The sequence below is a fragment of the Nicotiana sylvestris genome, chromosome 7, assembly GCF_000393655.2.
Source record: "Nicotiana sylvestris chromosome 7, ASM39365v2, whole genome shotgun sequence".
Classification (NCBI taxonomy): domain Eukaryota; kingdom Viridiplantae; phylum Streptophyta; class Magnoliopsida; order Solanales; family Solanaceae; genus Nicotiana; species Nicotiana sylvestris.
In genome coordinates, this window is record NC_091063.1 from 15,178,333 (window position 1) to 15,191,479 (window position 13,147).

Here is a 13,147-nt window from a genome sequence, read left to right on the forward strand (position 1 = left end):
GAATAACATCAGCAGAAATAAAAAGACTTCTTTATAAATTAGCTTACCTTCACTTTTACAAAAACCGCATCCACAAAAGCAGATCGCTCCTCCTTTTTAAACTTATCAAAAACTTCTTTCACGATTGTGCTTCTTTCTTTTTCTGCATGCCTTTGAACCTCCATCGTTAATCTCTAGAATAGACACACAACAAAAATTCAGATATAGAACAAAACTTCAGCTCAAAAACATGTTGTACTTTTACAAAATACAATACCAAAAAACTTCAGATCAAAACTTACAGAACATATTGTGTCGAGTAATTCATTGTCATCAAAGTCACTTGTAGAACGGTAAGAACGACTTTGGGTACGAGATGATTCGCCAATAAAAGGAGTTCGATTCTCTTCTTTTGATCAACTCCGACTACGTGGTGATTCACCAATAATAGGAGTTTGATTCGATTCTTTTGATCGACTCAGAGTACGTGGTAATTCACCAGTTGAAGGACCCGCGTTAAGTACCTTTGAACGAATCCGGTTGCATGGTAATTGGCCAATTAAAGGCATTGAATTCAATTCCTCTTCTGTAGGAATTATATCCAATACCCTAAAGCTGCGATATTTCTGTTTAATACAAAAAAATATATTATGAGAAGAAAAAAACTAATACGTCAAGATATTAACACAAAGACAAAAAAAAGTAACTTACTTCATGACTACTGAACATCTCAAAAAGTTCGGGAAATTTAGGCTCTCCCACACATACATAACATAACATCCTGGGAACCTGAGGGGTATCAAGGTACTCATCCTCTCTTATATACTTCTCCCGAATATCTGGGAAGCGCTCATAGAACCAAGCACATAACGGATAAGGAAATCCACCAAGTTTATACTCAGTTGCATCGAATTTGTTCTGCTTGTCCAATGCATGTTTCAGTGAGTAAATGAGCTTCTCATAAGCCACATTACCCCAAGGATATTCAGCACAAACCTTATCATCTTCAACAATAGATGCATACTCCCCCATCACAAATGACTCGGTCTTTTTCCCAAACAAAATAGACACTACAACAAGAATTTTCATAAGCTTCAAAGCATCATCATCGCTCTCGCATACGTGTATGTGATTCACAGATTCTTTGGAATTTCATTCCGAGTCATAAAATCTCGAATATCCTTCAAAGTCACCCCCTTGGACTTACCAAAATAGCACTTCAGAATATTGCTCTCTCGATTAACTGGTTTTTCAACATTATGTGTTGTGATCCGCAAACCACACATAATGTGAAAGTCTTCAAGGGTGAAGGAAACATCATGGCCAAAAATCTTGAAACTAATCGAGTCTCGATCATTCGTGAATATTCGAGAAAGACACAGACAATGAACCAACTTCATGCTGCATTTGAAATTCTCCATAGCCATAATGTATCGAAATGTACCATTATGAAGCTTATCCCGTTGTGTAGGAGTCAAGAAAGTTGCAATTAATTTCTTCAAATCGTGGTTCCCCTTCCAGTAACCCTTAGAGTTAAACCAATCTCGAAACTCAAAATATCTTTGACCTGGTCTTGTAGATGGAGGAGCAGGGATATAAGGACCTGAGGGTATTACAGGTAGTCTAGGTGCTTTAGGTGCATTAGCTGCTTTGCGTACTTTAGCTGCATTAGGACCTTTAGGTGCTTTAGCTGTCATCTGTTCAAAAAAAGTGAAACATACAAAAAATAACATCAGGACATTATCAAAATGATCAGTTAAAACTTCAATCTCTAAGAAGGCTGAAGTTCGACAGTTACAAAATAAAACTTCAGCTTTAAAGCTGAAGTTCGACAGTTACAAAAACAAAAGCTTCAACTCTAGAGCTGAAGTTCGACAGTTACAAAAACAAAACCTTCAGCTCTAGAGCTGAAGTTCACCAGTAACAAAACACAAAAACTTCAGCTCACCAGTTACAAAACACAAAACATTCAACCCCATGCTGTAGTTTTTACAAAAAACAAAACACAAATTCAAATTCAAAAATAATGCCAAAACATGAAGAAAAAAAAACTTCAGCTCCTATCTAAGGTATCATCACTTTAATAGTATCATCTATTTAACTCTCAAATTTTTTTAAAATTTGGACGTCTAATCACTGAAGAATTTATAGAATTTTCATCAACAACATAAAAACTCGTTCAAAAACCTAAAAACACAATCGTAAAAGTAAAACTAATGCACTTATCAAACTAAACACTAAGAAACTATTTAATCATAAATGCATGACTATCAAAACTAAAACCAGAAAAAAATACAGAAAATCGTAAAATAAAACCCAGAAAATTAATGCAATGTACTTGTGATTAAATCGTAATGTGGGAACAACGACGATTAGCAGTTGAAAAATCAAAACAACGACGAAAACCCTTTGATTTCTGAAAAGATCAAATCAAAAAACGCGAATAACGGGAGACAGAGACAAAGACAATAAAGGACTACCGTATACTTGGAGAGAAAGTAGTCTTTTAATGAAGAAGGGCAAAATAGTATTTTTAAAAGGCTTTTAACAAAAAAATGGGTACGGGTGCTAACAGAAAGACAAAGCGGCTGCAGGTTAAAAAGTCGTGCAATTTTTACCTTTATTGAGTATTTTGGTTTTCCCAAAATATCGGGAATACTATTAAATATAAAATTGCTTCTTCCCATTGGTCACCAAACCTTTAAGTCAGTCATAAGTACAATGATTAACATTAATTATTAAGCGTACATGTGATGGATCATGTGGTCAACTCACATAACAAGCAACAACTCAAAATTAAAATAAAGAAAAATGATTTGATGAGAACAAGAATTATGCATTATTATACTTTTTGTTTTTACTTTTATATTATATTATAATTATAAAGGAACAGAGGAAGACATTGGTCACTAAGTTATTTCCTAATCAAATTTGAAATATTTATATTGGTTTTACTTTTTAGAATCAGTAGTTACATTAATCTATTTTTCCATTATTAACGAGAAAAAAGAATACGGCTCATATGTGTTGCTATTGGCCATTTAGCTCTTTTTCAAGTGGTTGAATATTAAAACTTTACAAGTCATACATTGCTTTTTAAGAACCAATTGTAAAATGCAAATTATGCATTCTTTTAATATGACAATAACAACTATTATTACATCTCAATTTCAAGAAAGTTAGATTAATCATCATGTCCATATTATTTCATTTATCTTGTCCAAGCCTAATATTAGAAAAAGTATTTTTTTTTTCTCTGACATTAAAAGTTATTATCTTTCCTACTCGCTTATACATAGAAACATTCCTCGTAAAAGCTGAATCTAAAGTAAATTTACTAACATATGACAAATTTTGTATTATCTTATTTTTTGGTTTTTATTACTATATGTGTTTCCTTTGCTTTGATTATTTTACTGCTTTGTTATTTTGTTGTTGTTGTTCTTGACTTTATTGTTTTCAATATGGCTTCTTCATTATTGTTTTTCAACACAGCTTCTTTTTCAATCTTGTCTAGAAATGCTTTCTTGTCGCTCTACCTTCATAAAATAGGAGTAAGGTCCACATACAATTATGCTTTCCAAATTCGACCTGTAAGCTTACACTAGATTTGTTGTTGTTGCTTAGAAATGCTTTTCTTGAGTCAGATCTATCGAAAATAGTCTATTTACCTTCATAAAGTAGGGGTAATATCTACGTATACAGTATCCTGTCCAAACTCAACTTATGAGAACACACTAGGTATATTATTGTTGTTATTACTAGCATATGATAAATTTTCAACCCCCATTAGTGTAAGATAGTTTGTTATTTTAGAGTTGACAAGTGGGATTGTTCCCACATCGGAAGAGAGGGTTTTTTTTTGGAGTCTTTTAAGCACTTGTCTCTTTCATGTCTTTAATTTAGGACACATACTTTTAAGTGTGTGCAATTAAGTACACTATATATTTTTATATTATATAATCCTAAAGTTAAATTATTTTATTATGTGACAGAAAAATTAATTTATTTGAATTTTAAATTCAAAATTCGAATAAACAGTTATGTCTGTTATGAAAGGGTCTTTCAAGATATGTTTGTTTGTGAAACAAGACATCTTTTCTGAAAGGGTCTGTTGTGTCATGACCCAAAATCCGTTAAAGGTCGTGATGCCGTCGGACACCACTGTCAGGCAAGCCAACACCAAATAATTAATTTAATTCTCATTTTTGATATTTTTGAAATCATAAATGTCTTTTAATTTACTACTAAAAGATGAACTTTACAAAAATATAATAATGTTTTCCAATTTCAGTACTGAATATCCCATAATCATCCCAGTTCCTGGTGTTACAAGTGCATGGGCATTGACTAGTAATTAAAATAAAATACAATAACTGTCTAGAATACTAATTTGAACAGGTAAGAAAATACAAGTACTCTAAAGGAGACTCTGCTGGCTGCGGATCGTCTCATAAGATGCAACTCACCTAAGTCCCCGTATCAACCGTGCAGTTGCGCCCGTAAGGCCACTGAACACACATGTGCATGTGCAATAAAATTTACAGGAAGTGTAGTATGAGTACGAAAATAACGTGTACCCAGTAAATATCTGATCTAACCTCGAAGAAGTAGTGACGAGAGGTCAACTCCAACACTTACTAGTGGTCCAATAATATAATAATATAAAATTCTAATAAACCATGATATACAACAATAAGACTCAGAACAAGAAATAACTGAACAAGTCTTCACCATATTTAAAAACCTAAATCACTTTCTTTCGTTAAAACATGTGATCACACAAACAGTGAATTTATACCAATTATAAAAGGGACTTTCAGTTCTATTATCACACACGAATTCCACCGAGGACATTCGGCCCGATCCAACATAAATATAAATTGTGCACTGTTGAGGGTCGAATAGCACGAACCATAGATGCATCTATTACCCCGCTTGCGGATCATACATGTGGCGTGGTCACACATAGATTTCTTAAGTTATTATAGCATTCTTCCATTCTTTTCAAAATACGAAGTTCAAATAAAAACTTTTAAGATCCCAACTTTTCCTCAATTTCAACTCCTTTAAAAAAATTTAATAAGCTAACTCAATCTCGCTCCCTCTCAAGGCAAACAACAAACATAAATCAATAACAATATCAACAAGGCATGATGTAAGCCTAAAACTACTCAGACATAGGCATAACTAGTAGCTACGTACGGACTCTCGTCACCTCATGCGTACGTAGTCCTCACAAATAGAAGCACATAATAATTTAGTTCACCTATGAGGTTAATTCCCTCTTACAAGGTTAGAAAGTAGGCTTACATCGCTCCGAAGTTCCATAACCAGCTCCAATGTCACTCTAACACTCAATCCGATGCCCAACGCTCTAAAACTAGCCAAACAATGCGCAAACCAATGAAAATATACTCTAATACTCATAAAAATTCAATTTACAACAATTTCCAACTCTGCTCGGAAAGTCGATAAAATCACCCTCGAGTCCACGTGCCCGGATTCCGAATATTTGCAAAAATAAACTTTACTCATAAACCCACGAACTCAAATATATAATTTTTTTCCAATTTCATACCCAAATTCGTGGTCAAAACCTAAAATACCAAATTCTAGGTCTTCTACCAAAAACCCACAATTTATACTAATCTCCATGTTTATCGTTATATAAACTATGTATTTGACTTATAATAAGTAGGGATCACTTACCTTGAGTTGCTTGATGAAAATCTCCTATTGAAACTCTCCAAAATCGCCCAAACCAAATGAAAAATGGGAGAAAAATGGGCCAAATCCTGTTTTAAAGAAACCTCTCTGCCCCAGCGACTTTTCGCACTTGCGGCTCCTTGGACGCATCCGTGCTTCCGCTTCTGCGGCTTCCTCTTCCACATCTGCGGCTCTTTCGATCTTTCCGCTTCTGCGGCGACTAGCATCGCACCTGCGCCATCGCAGGTGCGCAAATATTTCCGCTTCTACGGTTCTCAGCATCCTGGCACCTTCCGCTTTTGCGAGCCATCTCCCGCACCTGCAGCCCTCCTCATGCAGGTGCGGTTACACCAGATGCCCAGCTGTTTCAGCTCTTCCTCAACTCCCAATTTCGATCCGTTAACCGCCTGAAATCCACTCGAGGCCCTCGGGACCCCGTCCAATCACACCAACCAGTCCCAAAACATAATGCGGACCTGCTTAAGGCCTCAAATCACATCGAGCAACGCTAAAACCATGAATCGCACTTGACTTCAAGCTTTATGAACTTTAGAACTTCAAACTTCTTCATTCGATGATGAAACCTATCAAATCACGTCCGATTGGCCTTAAATTTTGCACCCAGCATTTGCAATTACGGACTTACTCCAATTTTCTGAATCAGAATCCGACCCTGATATCAAAAAAGTCTACTTCCGTTCAAATTTATCAGAAACCTTCAATTTTCTAACTTTCGCCAAATGACCCCAAAATGACCTAAGGACATCCGAATCCACTTCCGGGCGCGCTCCCAATACCAGAATCACCATACGGAGCTACTCTTAGACTCGGAATCCCAAACGGACATCGATAACATTGAAATGCACTTCAGCCCAAATTCATGAAATTCTTCCAAAATGTTAACTTCCACAATAGGCGCTGAAACGCTCCCAGGTCATCCAAAACCCGATCTGGACATATGCCCAAGTCTAAAATCATCATACGAACCTGCTGGAACTTTCAAATCCCGATTCTGAGGTCGTTTACCTAAAAATCCAACCTTAGTTAATTCTTTCAACTTAAGGCTTCCGAAATGAGAATTTTCTTTCCAAATCAACTCTGAACTTCCGAAATTCCAATTCCGACCACGCGTACAAGTCATAATACCCGAAGTGAAGCTGCTCATGGCCTCAAACCGTCGAACGACGCGTTAGAGCTCAAAATGACCGGTCAGGTCGTTACATTGTTGCCTACAAATACACAAGAATTTCCAACGAAGTGATATAGAAAATCACAAGTATTATTGCAGGCTTTGTTGTATCCTGAAGAGAATCGTTTTGTATTTCCCTAAATTAGTATACAGACGATAACTCTTTAAGGAAATTCGAGTTTCACGCCTCAAAGCCATTTTTGTTTATTATTTTCTTACAACTAGAATAAAAACGAACGAGTTACAATAATTTACAACAATCCATGCAAAAGTACAAAAGGATGAATACTTTTTTTTAGTTTCCCACCCGTCCGTATTGAAGCCCGACTATATTTAGATTCGCGTCACGTAGGACCCATTTCAAAAGGAAACGTTCCCTGCCAAGATTTTTTTATACGCAAAGCCAAATCCAAGACCTCTCACAAAGAAAAAAGTAATCTCATCCGCTGCACGGTAATCTTTCGGACATAGGATGAAGATAACTATAGTTGAGCGATAGACTAATTGGAGAAATACCCCAATGGCTCTATGGTCCAAGACTCTGATTAAATATAGTAAAATAAGAACATGGAGTGAAAACAAAGAGACAATTTAAAATGGGACCCAAGGAAGTTTGCTTGTGTTATAAATAGGAAGGGGTCTATGGGAGTTAATAGGAGGAGGCTATCTTATCAACCATTATCAACATTGTTTCTCTTGGCATCCTATGAATCTACAACCTTACCCTTATTCCCTAACAACAATTTCTCTCCCAAAATTTTTCCAATTTTAAACTTTAAAGAAAAATCTTCAAGTTTTTCTAGCTCCTACTATACCTATAAAGTAAGTAGTACCCTTTATCTATTATCTTTATCTCTTTCCAATTGTGTAAATTTTTATCCTTTTTATTTGGTTCATAAGCATCTTTACTATTTATATAGTCTTTGGAAAATATGGGGGTTTTATGCCGTTCTTGATGGGGTTCACATAATATGTGAGTTGATCTGCTATTAGATCTCAAATTTGAGGAATTAAATTGTATTTCCTGCTTCTGTATTTTAAGCTGATTATGTTTTTATTTGATTTGATTTTTCATTTTTTTATTTAATTTTTAATGTTTCTTGATGATAGATAATTTGCCACTTGAAAGAGCTAATTTTTCCTTGGATCTTCATATTTTATTCAATATAAAAAAATTCTGCTTTTTGGTTTTGCTTTTTATTTGTCTATTAACATTTGGTATCAAGGAAAGCAAAAAAGATCCAATTTTTATTAGAAGTTTCTTTAGTTCTTGGATCCATGCTCATAAAAATCTGGTTTTGTTTTTCAAATGGTACAAAATTGAACTGATTCAATAAGATAAAGACTTTCCAATTAATGGGGTTTCCTCATCTTGTTTAGATGTGTATAAAGCTCCAATTTTGAATCCCTATTGTGTTTCTGCTTTCCATATTTTTTCACCTACTCAATCAATATGGTTCAATCACCTCTAGTTATTTATATTTAGGCTGCTAACTATCATCTGCTTCTCTAGAAGGAATATATTCCATTTATATTTGGCTTACTGCTGTGGCCTCCTTTAACTTTTTCTCAAAAGTGACTGATTGATATATGTTGCTGCTTGTTTCTTTGCAGATCCAGTGTACTGAGCTATTCCAGAAGTCTTTTTGCTTGAAGAAAAATACTTGATTTCTGCTTAGGTAAAATCTTATTTCATAAGTTCTGGTCTTTCCTATGATTGTTGTTGTGGATGAACTCTTTCTTTTTGGAGTAATATTGTCTTCTAGACTAGCAAGATTTGTGAGGAAAAAGGGCCAAGAAAAGAAAATGTTAACCTTAGTATTGCATAACTTGAAGCAACTATTAGTCTAGTACAGCCTACTTGGCATATCTAGATAGAATATGGATTTATTTTACTTAGCTGGAAGATGGATTTTTTGTTGTGGTGGAGCTGAGGGTCCATCGGAAATAGCCTCTCCACCTTCGCACTCCACCTTTGGGATTACATTGGGTTTTTTGTTGTTGTTGTTTGGAAGATGAATTTTGAATAACTCTTTTGCTAAAAGATATGAAACTAGTTTTGTTGGTGGTGGTTTTTTCAAAATAACTATGGTACTATTCTTTCTATTGGAAAAACTGCATAGTATAGCCGCTCCCAAAAATAGTAATTGGCAAAATGTATATTTTTGTATATTAATGCATAACATACATATTTTTGAATATTTGGCTAGCTGATGTAATTGTTTTTGGCTGACCAGTCAAATGTGTAACTTGCCCTTTTTCATTGGCTAATTTTTCTTTTTCTAACGGTTGCTGTGTTCTTTCAGTGACTAGATTCCAATCCACTATGGGCCTTTCACAGTATCCAACTCCAGCAGATGCAGGAGTGCTCTGTGTGATTCTAATGAACACAGCCATATCCATCTCCGTTCTCAAGGAGATAGTCCGATCAATCCTTCACGTGATTGGCATCCGCATTGCAGCATGGGACGACTATTCTATCGAAGGAGGACCCTTGGATCCGTTTGAATGTCGTGGAACCCCATCAGAATCATATATGGAGGAATTCAGAAGTCATACCCCTGCAATTCGTTATGACTCAATCTGTATCTCTAACCATGCTGAGAAAGAGTGCTCGGTCTGCCTAACGGATTTTGAGCCTGATGCAGAAATAAACCATCTCTCATGTGGCCATGTTTTCCACAAGCAATGTCTAGAGAAATGGCTCAAGTATTGGAACGTAACTTGTCCGCTTTGCAGGAATTACATGATGCCTCAAGAAGGCGAAGAAGATACTTGTCCTATGTGAGCCACAAGTTTTATTAGGCTTATAACACTATATAGATCTCAGGATGCTGTGGTGTGTACAGCTTAGTAGTGTGTACAGGCCGAGTACAACATGCACGGTTGATCTTTGACATTGGATAGTTCTATAGGTTTTCATATTTGTAATGCTTGGCGTCCTCTCGGAGTGACGGGTCTCTTTGCTGTGACCAAAAATTTTCATACATTCTTGTACATATTATATGAAAGAGCTTCTTGTTGTGATGTTTTTCCATCTTCTTGCTTGCTTAATCCGGTGTTTCGTGAGGTTATTTCAAAGTCAGGGAAGTTGCTAGGTCAAAGTAAAAGGAGTCCAAGTGGAGGCAAAACGCTGGGTATGTAATTTTCCTCATATGTTCAAGCTTTGATAGATAGAGTTACTGTTTTGATGGAAGGTAGCAGATATCATGTGAAATTAATCAAGATGCATAAAGCTCCATGATTATCGAAAAAAAGAAAGTAAAAGGACTGCTGCTTGGGTGGAGGAGGTTAGGCAAAACATGTGCTTGCTCATTGCCAAGTCCATACAAGGAGACCACACATCCCCTTCATTCATTGTCGATGTAGGATACCCCTCTCACGTCCCGGACTAGACATCTGGAGCATGGATAATTTGGGGCCACAACATCGAAAAATTGGAATGGGTCATGCTCCGATACCATGTTAAACAACTGGACCTAAAAGCTAGCTCATGAGGTGAGGATTGCCCAAGTCTATATAAGTAGATCGCCAATCCCTTCATTGTCGATGTGGGACTCAACGGAACTCAGAATCAACCAATAAATAAACAAATGGACAACCAAGCATTTTTCATGACTTTACAACTTTAGGAATCAGATCAGGAAGTTATTCATAAGCAAGTAAACAAAATTAATGATCAAGTGGAAAGGAGAAAAGCAATCCAGAGTAAATTGAGTCCTTATTACATGCTTAATTACAGATGAAATGCTAGATTAAAGTGATGAAATTTTTGAGTCATTTTCCAGCAGCCAACTCAGAGAGTTTTGAGCCAACAGACATGCTATTTCGAGTGAGGCTAGAGGTCCTGTGATATCTGCACCTGAAAGAACCAGCATGTGTAGTTGGTGAGCATAAGCAGTTGTACTTCGCGCTTTTTGGTTGGCCTGAAGGCGAAGATGGCTGGTTCTTCATACCTACTAATATGCTTGGCACAATCAACTTCTTCTTAGGTTGCTCAATCTCTATTGAATGTTGACTCACACTTGATTGTTCAGCCATTTTTGAGTGGACTCTGCAAAAGAAAGCCATCTCTTAAACAAGAAACTTTTGATGGAGTCTGTGTGTATATGATTTGCAAAGTCGTAAGATCATGTATGAATCAAGGAAGTCGGTGACCTGTTGACGACGAGGGGAGAGGGGCAAGGCCGCATTGACTGAGCTAGGGGGCGCAAATAAGTTTATCCGAACCTCTTTCACCAGAAAATTATATTGTATATATGGTCAAAATTATTTTATATGTATACGGGGAGATGTTGAATCTAGCTTCTTTGTATGTCTAATTCTTTATATATTTAATCTCCTTAAGGGTTGTTTGGTTTGATGACAAGTCATACTTCGATTAGTTATGTTGGAATTAGTTATCATGATATTATTTCTTAGTTGGGTATGTTGTATTAATCTTGAGATTATCAATTTTACTGTTTTATCCTGGGATAACCTATTCTACAATTACTATTCTACCCTCTGGCAGGTATAAATTATCCCGATTATCCCAAGATTAACAATCAAACAAGCGATCAGGCGGTACTAAATTTTATCACGGGATTATTCTTGTTTATCCATTATATCAAACGACCCTTAGTGCAAATTGTAGCTTCGCCACTCCAAAAAGGTTGGGGTTGACTTTATTTGTCATAAGTTAACTTATATTTCATATGACGATCTTGATTCTTGATATAGACTATGTCTAATCATTTAGGACGAAATTTGATGCATGCATATAATGATATTATTCCCCAAAGGAACTAGATAGTAGTAACACCTTTTTTTTCTTCATAATAACTTTATGGCTCTGCACCATCTGCCTGTTTATTTTCTTTCTTCAAACTCATCATTTTATAAAAGAAAAGACTCCTCATTTCTTTTCTTTTTAATTTCCCTTTTTTCTCTATCCATTTTATTAAGTTGTGTTATCTTTGGTTCTTGTCCTTTTGGAATGGAAAACTGAGTTGTGGATTATAATTTTTTCAGGAGTACTTTCAAATCAATCCAAAAAAATAAAGCAAAGAAGGGAATAAATTAGTATTTAATCTCCCCCTAATAAAGATTCATGAACAATGTCAAGACCAAAAAAAAATAGTCATAAAGGAGAAAATAGAAAGAAGAAATTAAAGAAGCAGCAAATGTAAATTAAAATAATAAAAAGAAGCACAAAAAGGGAAACCTAAGGAAATAGCAATAAATACCTGGAAAATGCAAGATTGGAGAATTTTTAAAAAACGAAAAGATTTCCAATGAATTAAGAAAAATTACAGCAGAAAGAAAGTAGGAGAAGAAGGAGAGAAAGGAGAAGAATTCTCATTTAAGAGAATTCCTTCCCAGACTAAAATAAATTCCTCTCCAGGAATGAATGATTCTTAGTTTCTGTTCTGATGTTTTATGCTTGCCTCTTCCTGAGGTTGTCCTCATTTTTGCTCTGAACACCACTATTTTTTTTTCCTTTTTTTTCTTCCTATTATTGTATGAAAATATGATATTGGTATCTTAAATTTAATATTCTCGTGTTTACACGTATTGGCATTTAATGTAATAATCTTTTCATTTTTGCAAATTGTCTAGATACTGATGCCAAAAGATTCAAGGATACTTGGGATAACAACAACTTTTGAAAAAAGAAAAAGTCGTTACATGTTTTCCCTTTCATCTATTTTTCTTTTTTAAATTTTTGAAGGAGAAGATAATTAACAGGACTTATTTCACTACTATTATTTTATTTTGGCATGATAATGTAAGATGAACTTAAATAAAGAAGTGAGGATTAATATTGCGGACCCCAACTTTATTTGGGATTGATGCATAATAGTTGTTAAGATGATTACCCGGAGTGGGTGGTGTTGAGGGGTTATATAAATACGCTTAAGCTCTCCATATAGCCTTTCGGCAACGAGTTCAACTAAACTCATAATTTTCGATATGGAATATGAATTTATATGTAAAAACCTAGTAAAATTTCAACAAAAATTAGATTTGAACCGATAATTTTAATAGTACAATGAGTGCACCTCCAAAGCTCTTAGAAATAGTAGTAGAAAATAAGCTGTAAATTGGGACATCGAATTTAAGAAATGCTGGCACTACAAAGTTGAAGTCGGCTATCTAAATCCTCATATATAAATGTAGAAGAAAATTAAATAGTAGTAGTAGCAGTTAGTTCAAACCTTCTATTCTTCATCATTTTTAGCCAGTCTCAAAAGGACTCAAATCTTTATTGGGCATAAGAATTTCAGA

General features: G+C 35.2%; 1 protein-coding gene and 1 long non-coding RNA gene across 3 annotated transcripts; one reads left to right on the forward strand and one right to left on the reverse strand.

The window, feature by feature from the left end:
- Positions 1–7,531: 7,531 nt before the first annotated feature.
- On the forward strand, positions 7,532–9,904 carry LOC104231633 (probable E3 ubiquitin-protein ligase XERICO). Of its 2 annotated transcripts, none has more exons than XM_009784659.2 (3): positions 7,532–7,850; positions 8,492–8,556; positions 9,184–9,904. In XM_009784659.2, exon 3 carries the CDS (start codon positions 9,204–9,206, stop codon positions 9,663–9,665), a length of 462 nt encoding a protein of 153 aa, XP_009782961.1. In that variant the 5' UTR covers positions 7,532–7,850; positions 8,492–8,556; positions 9,184–9,203; the 3' UTR covers positions 9,666–9,904. The 2 variants fall into 2 exon arrangements, with proteins under 2 accessions (XP_009782961.1, XP_009782960.1); XM_009784658.2 differs by having other exon boundaries at positions 7,537–7,699.
- A 649-nt stretch (positions 9,905–10,553) lies between these two features.
- On the reverse strand, positions 10,554–12,256 carry LOC138872536 (uncharacterized). Its single transcript, XR_011400922.1, has 2 exons — positions 12,106–12,256; positions 10,554–10,931 (listed from the first exon to the last, which is right to left on the reverse strand). It is a non-coding gene; the product is annotated as an uncharacterized lncRNA (long non-coding RNA).
- Between the last annotated feature and the right edge of the window lie 891 nt (positions 12,257–13,147).

Excerpts from the sequence above, each read along its gene's own strand:
- LOC104231633 (XM_009784659.2), top strand. The coding sequence starts at position 9,204 with ATGGGCCTTTCACAGTATCCAACTCCAGCAGATGCAGGAGTGCTCTGT.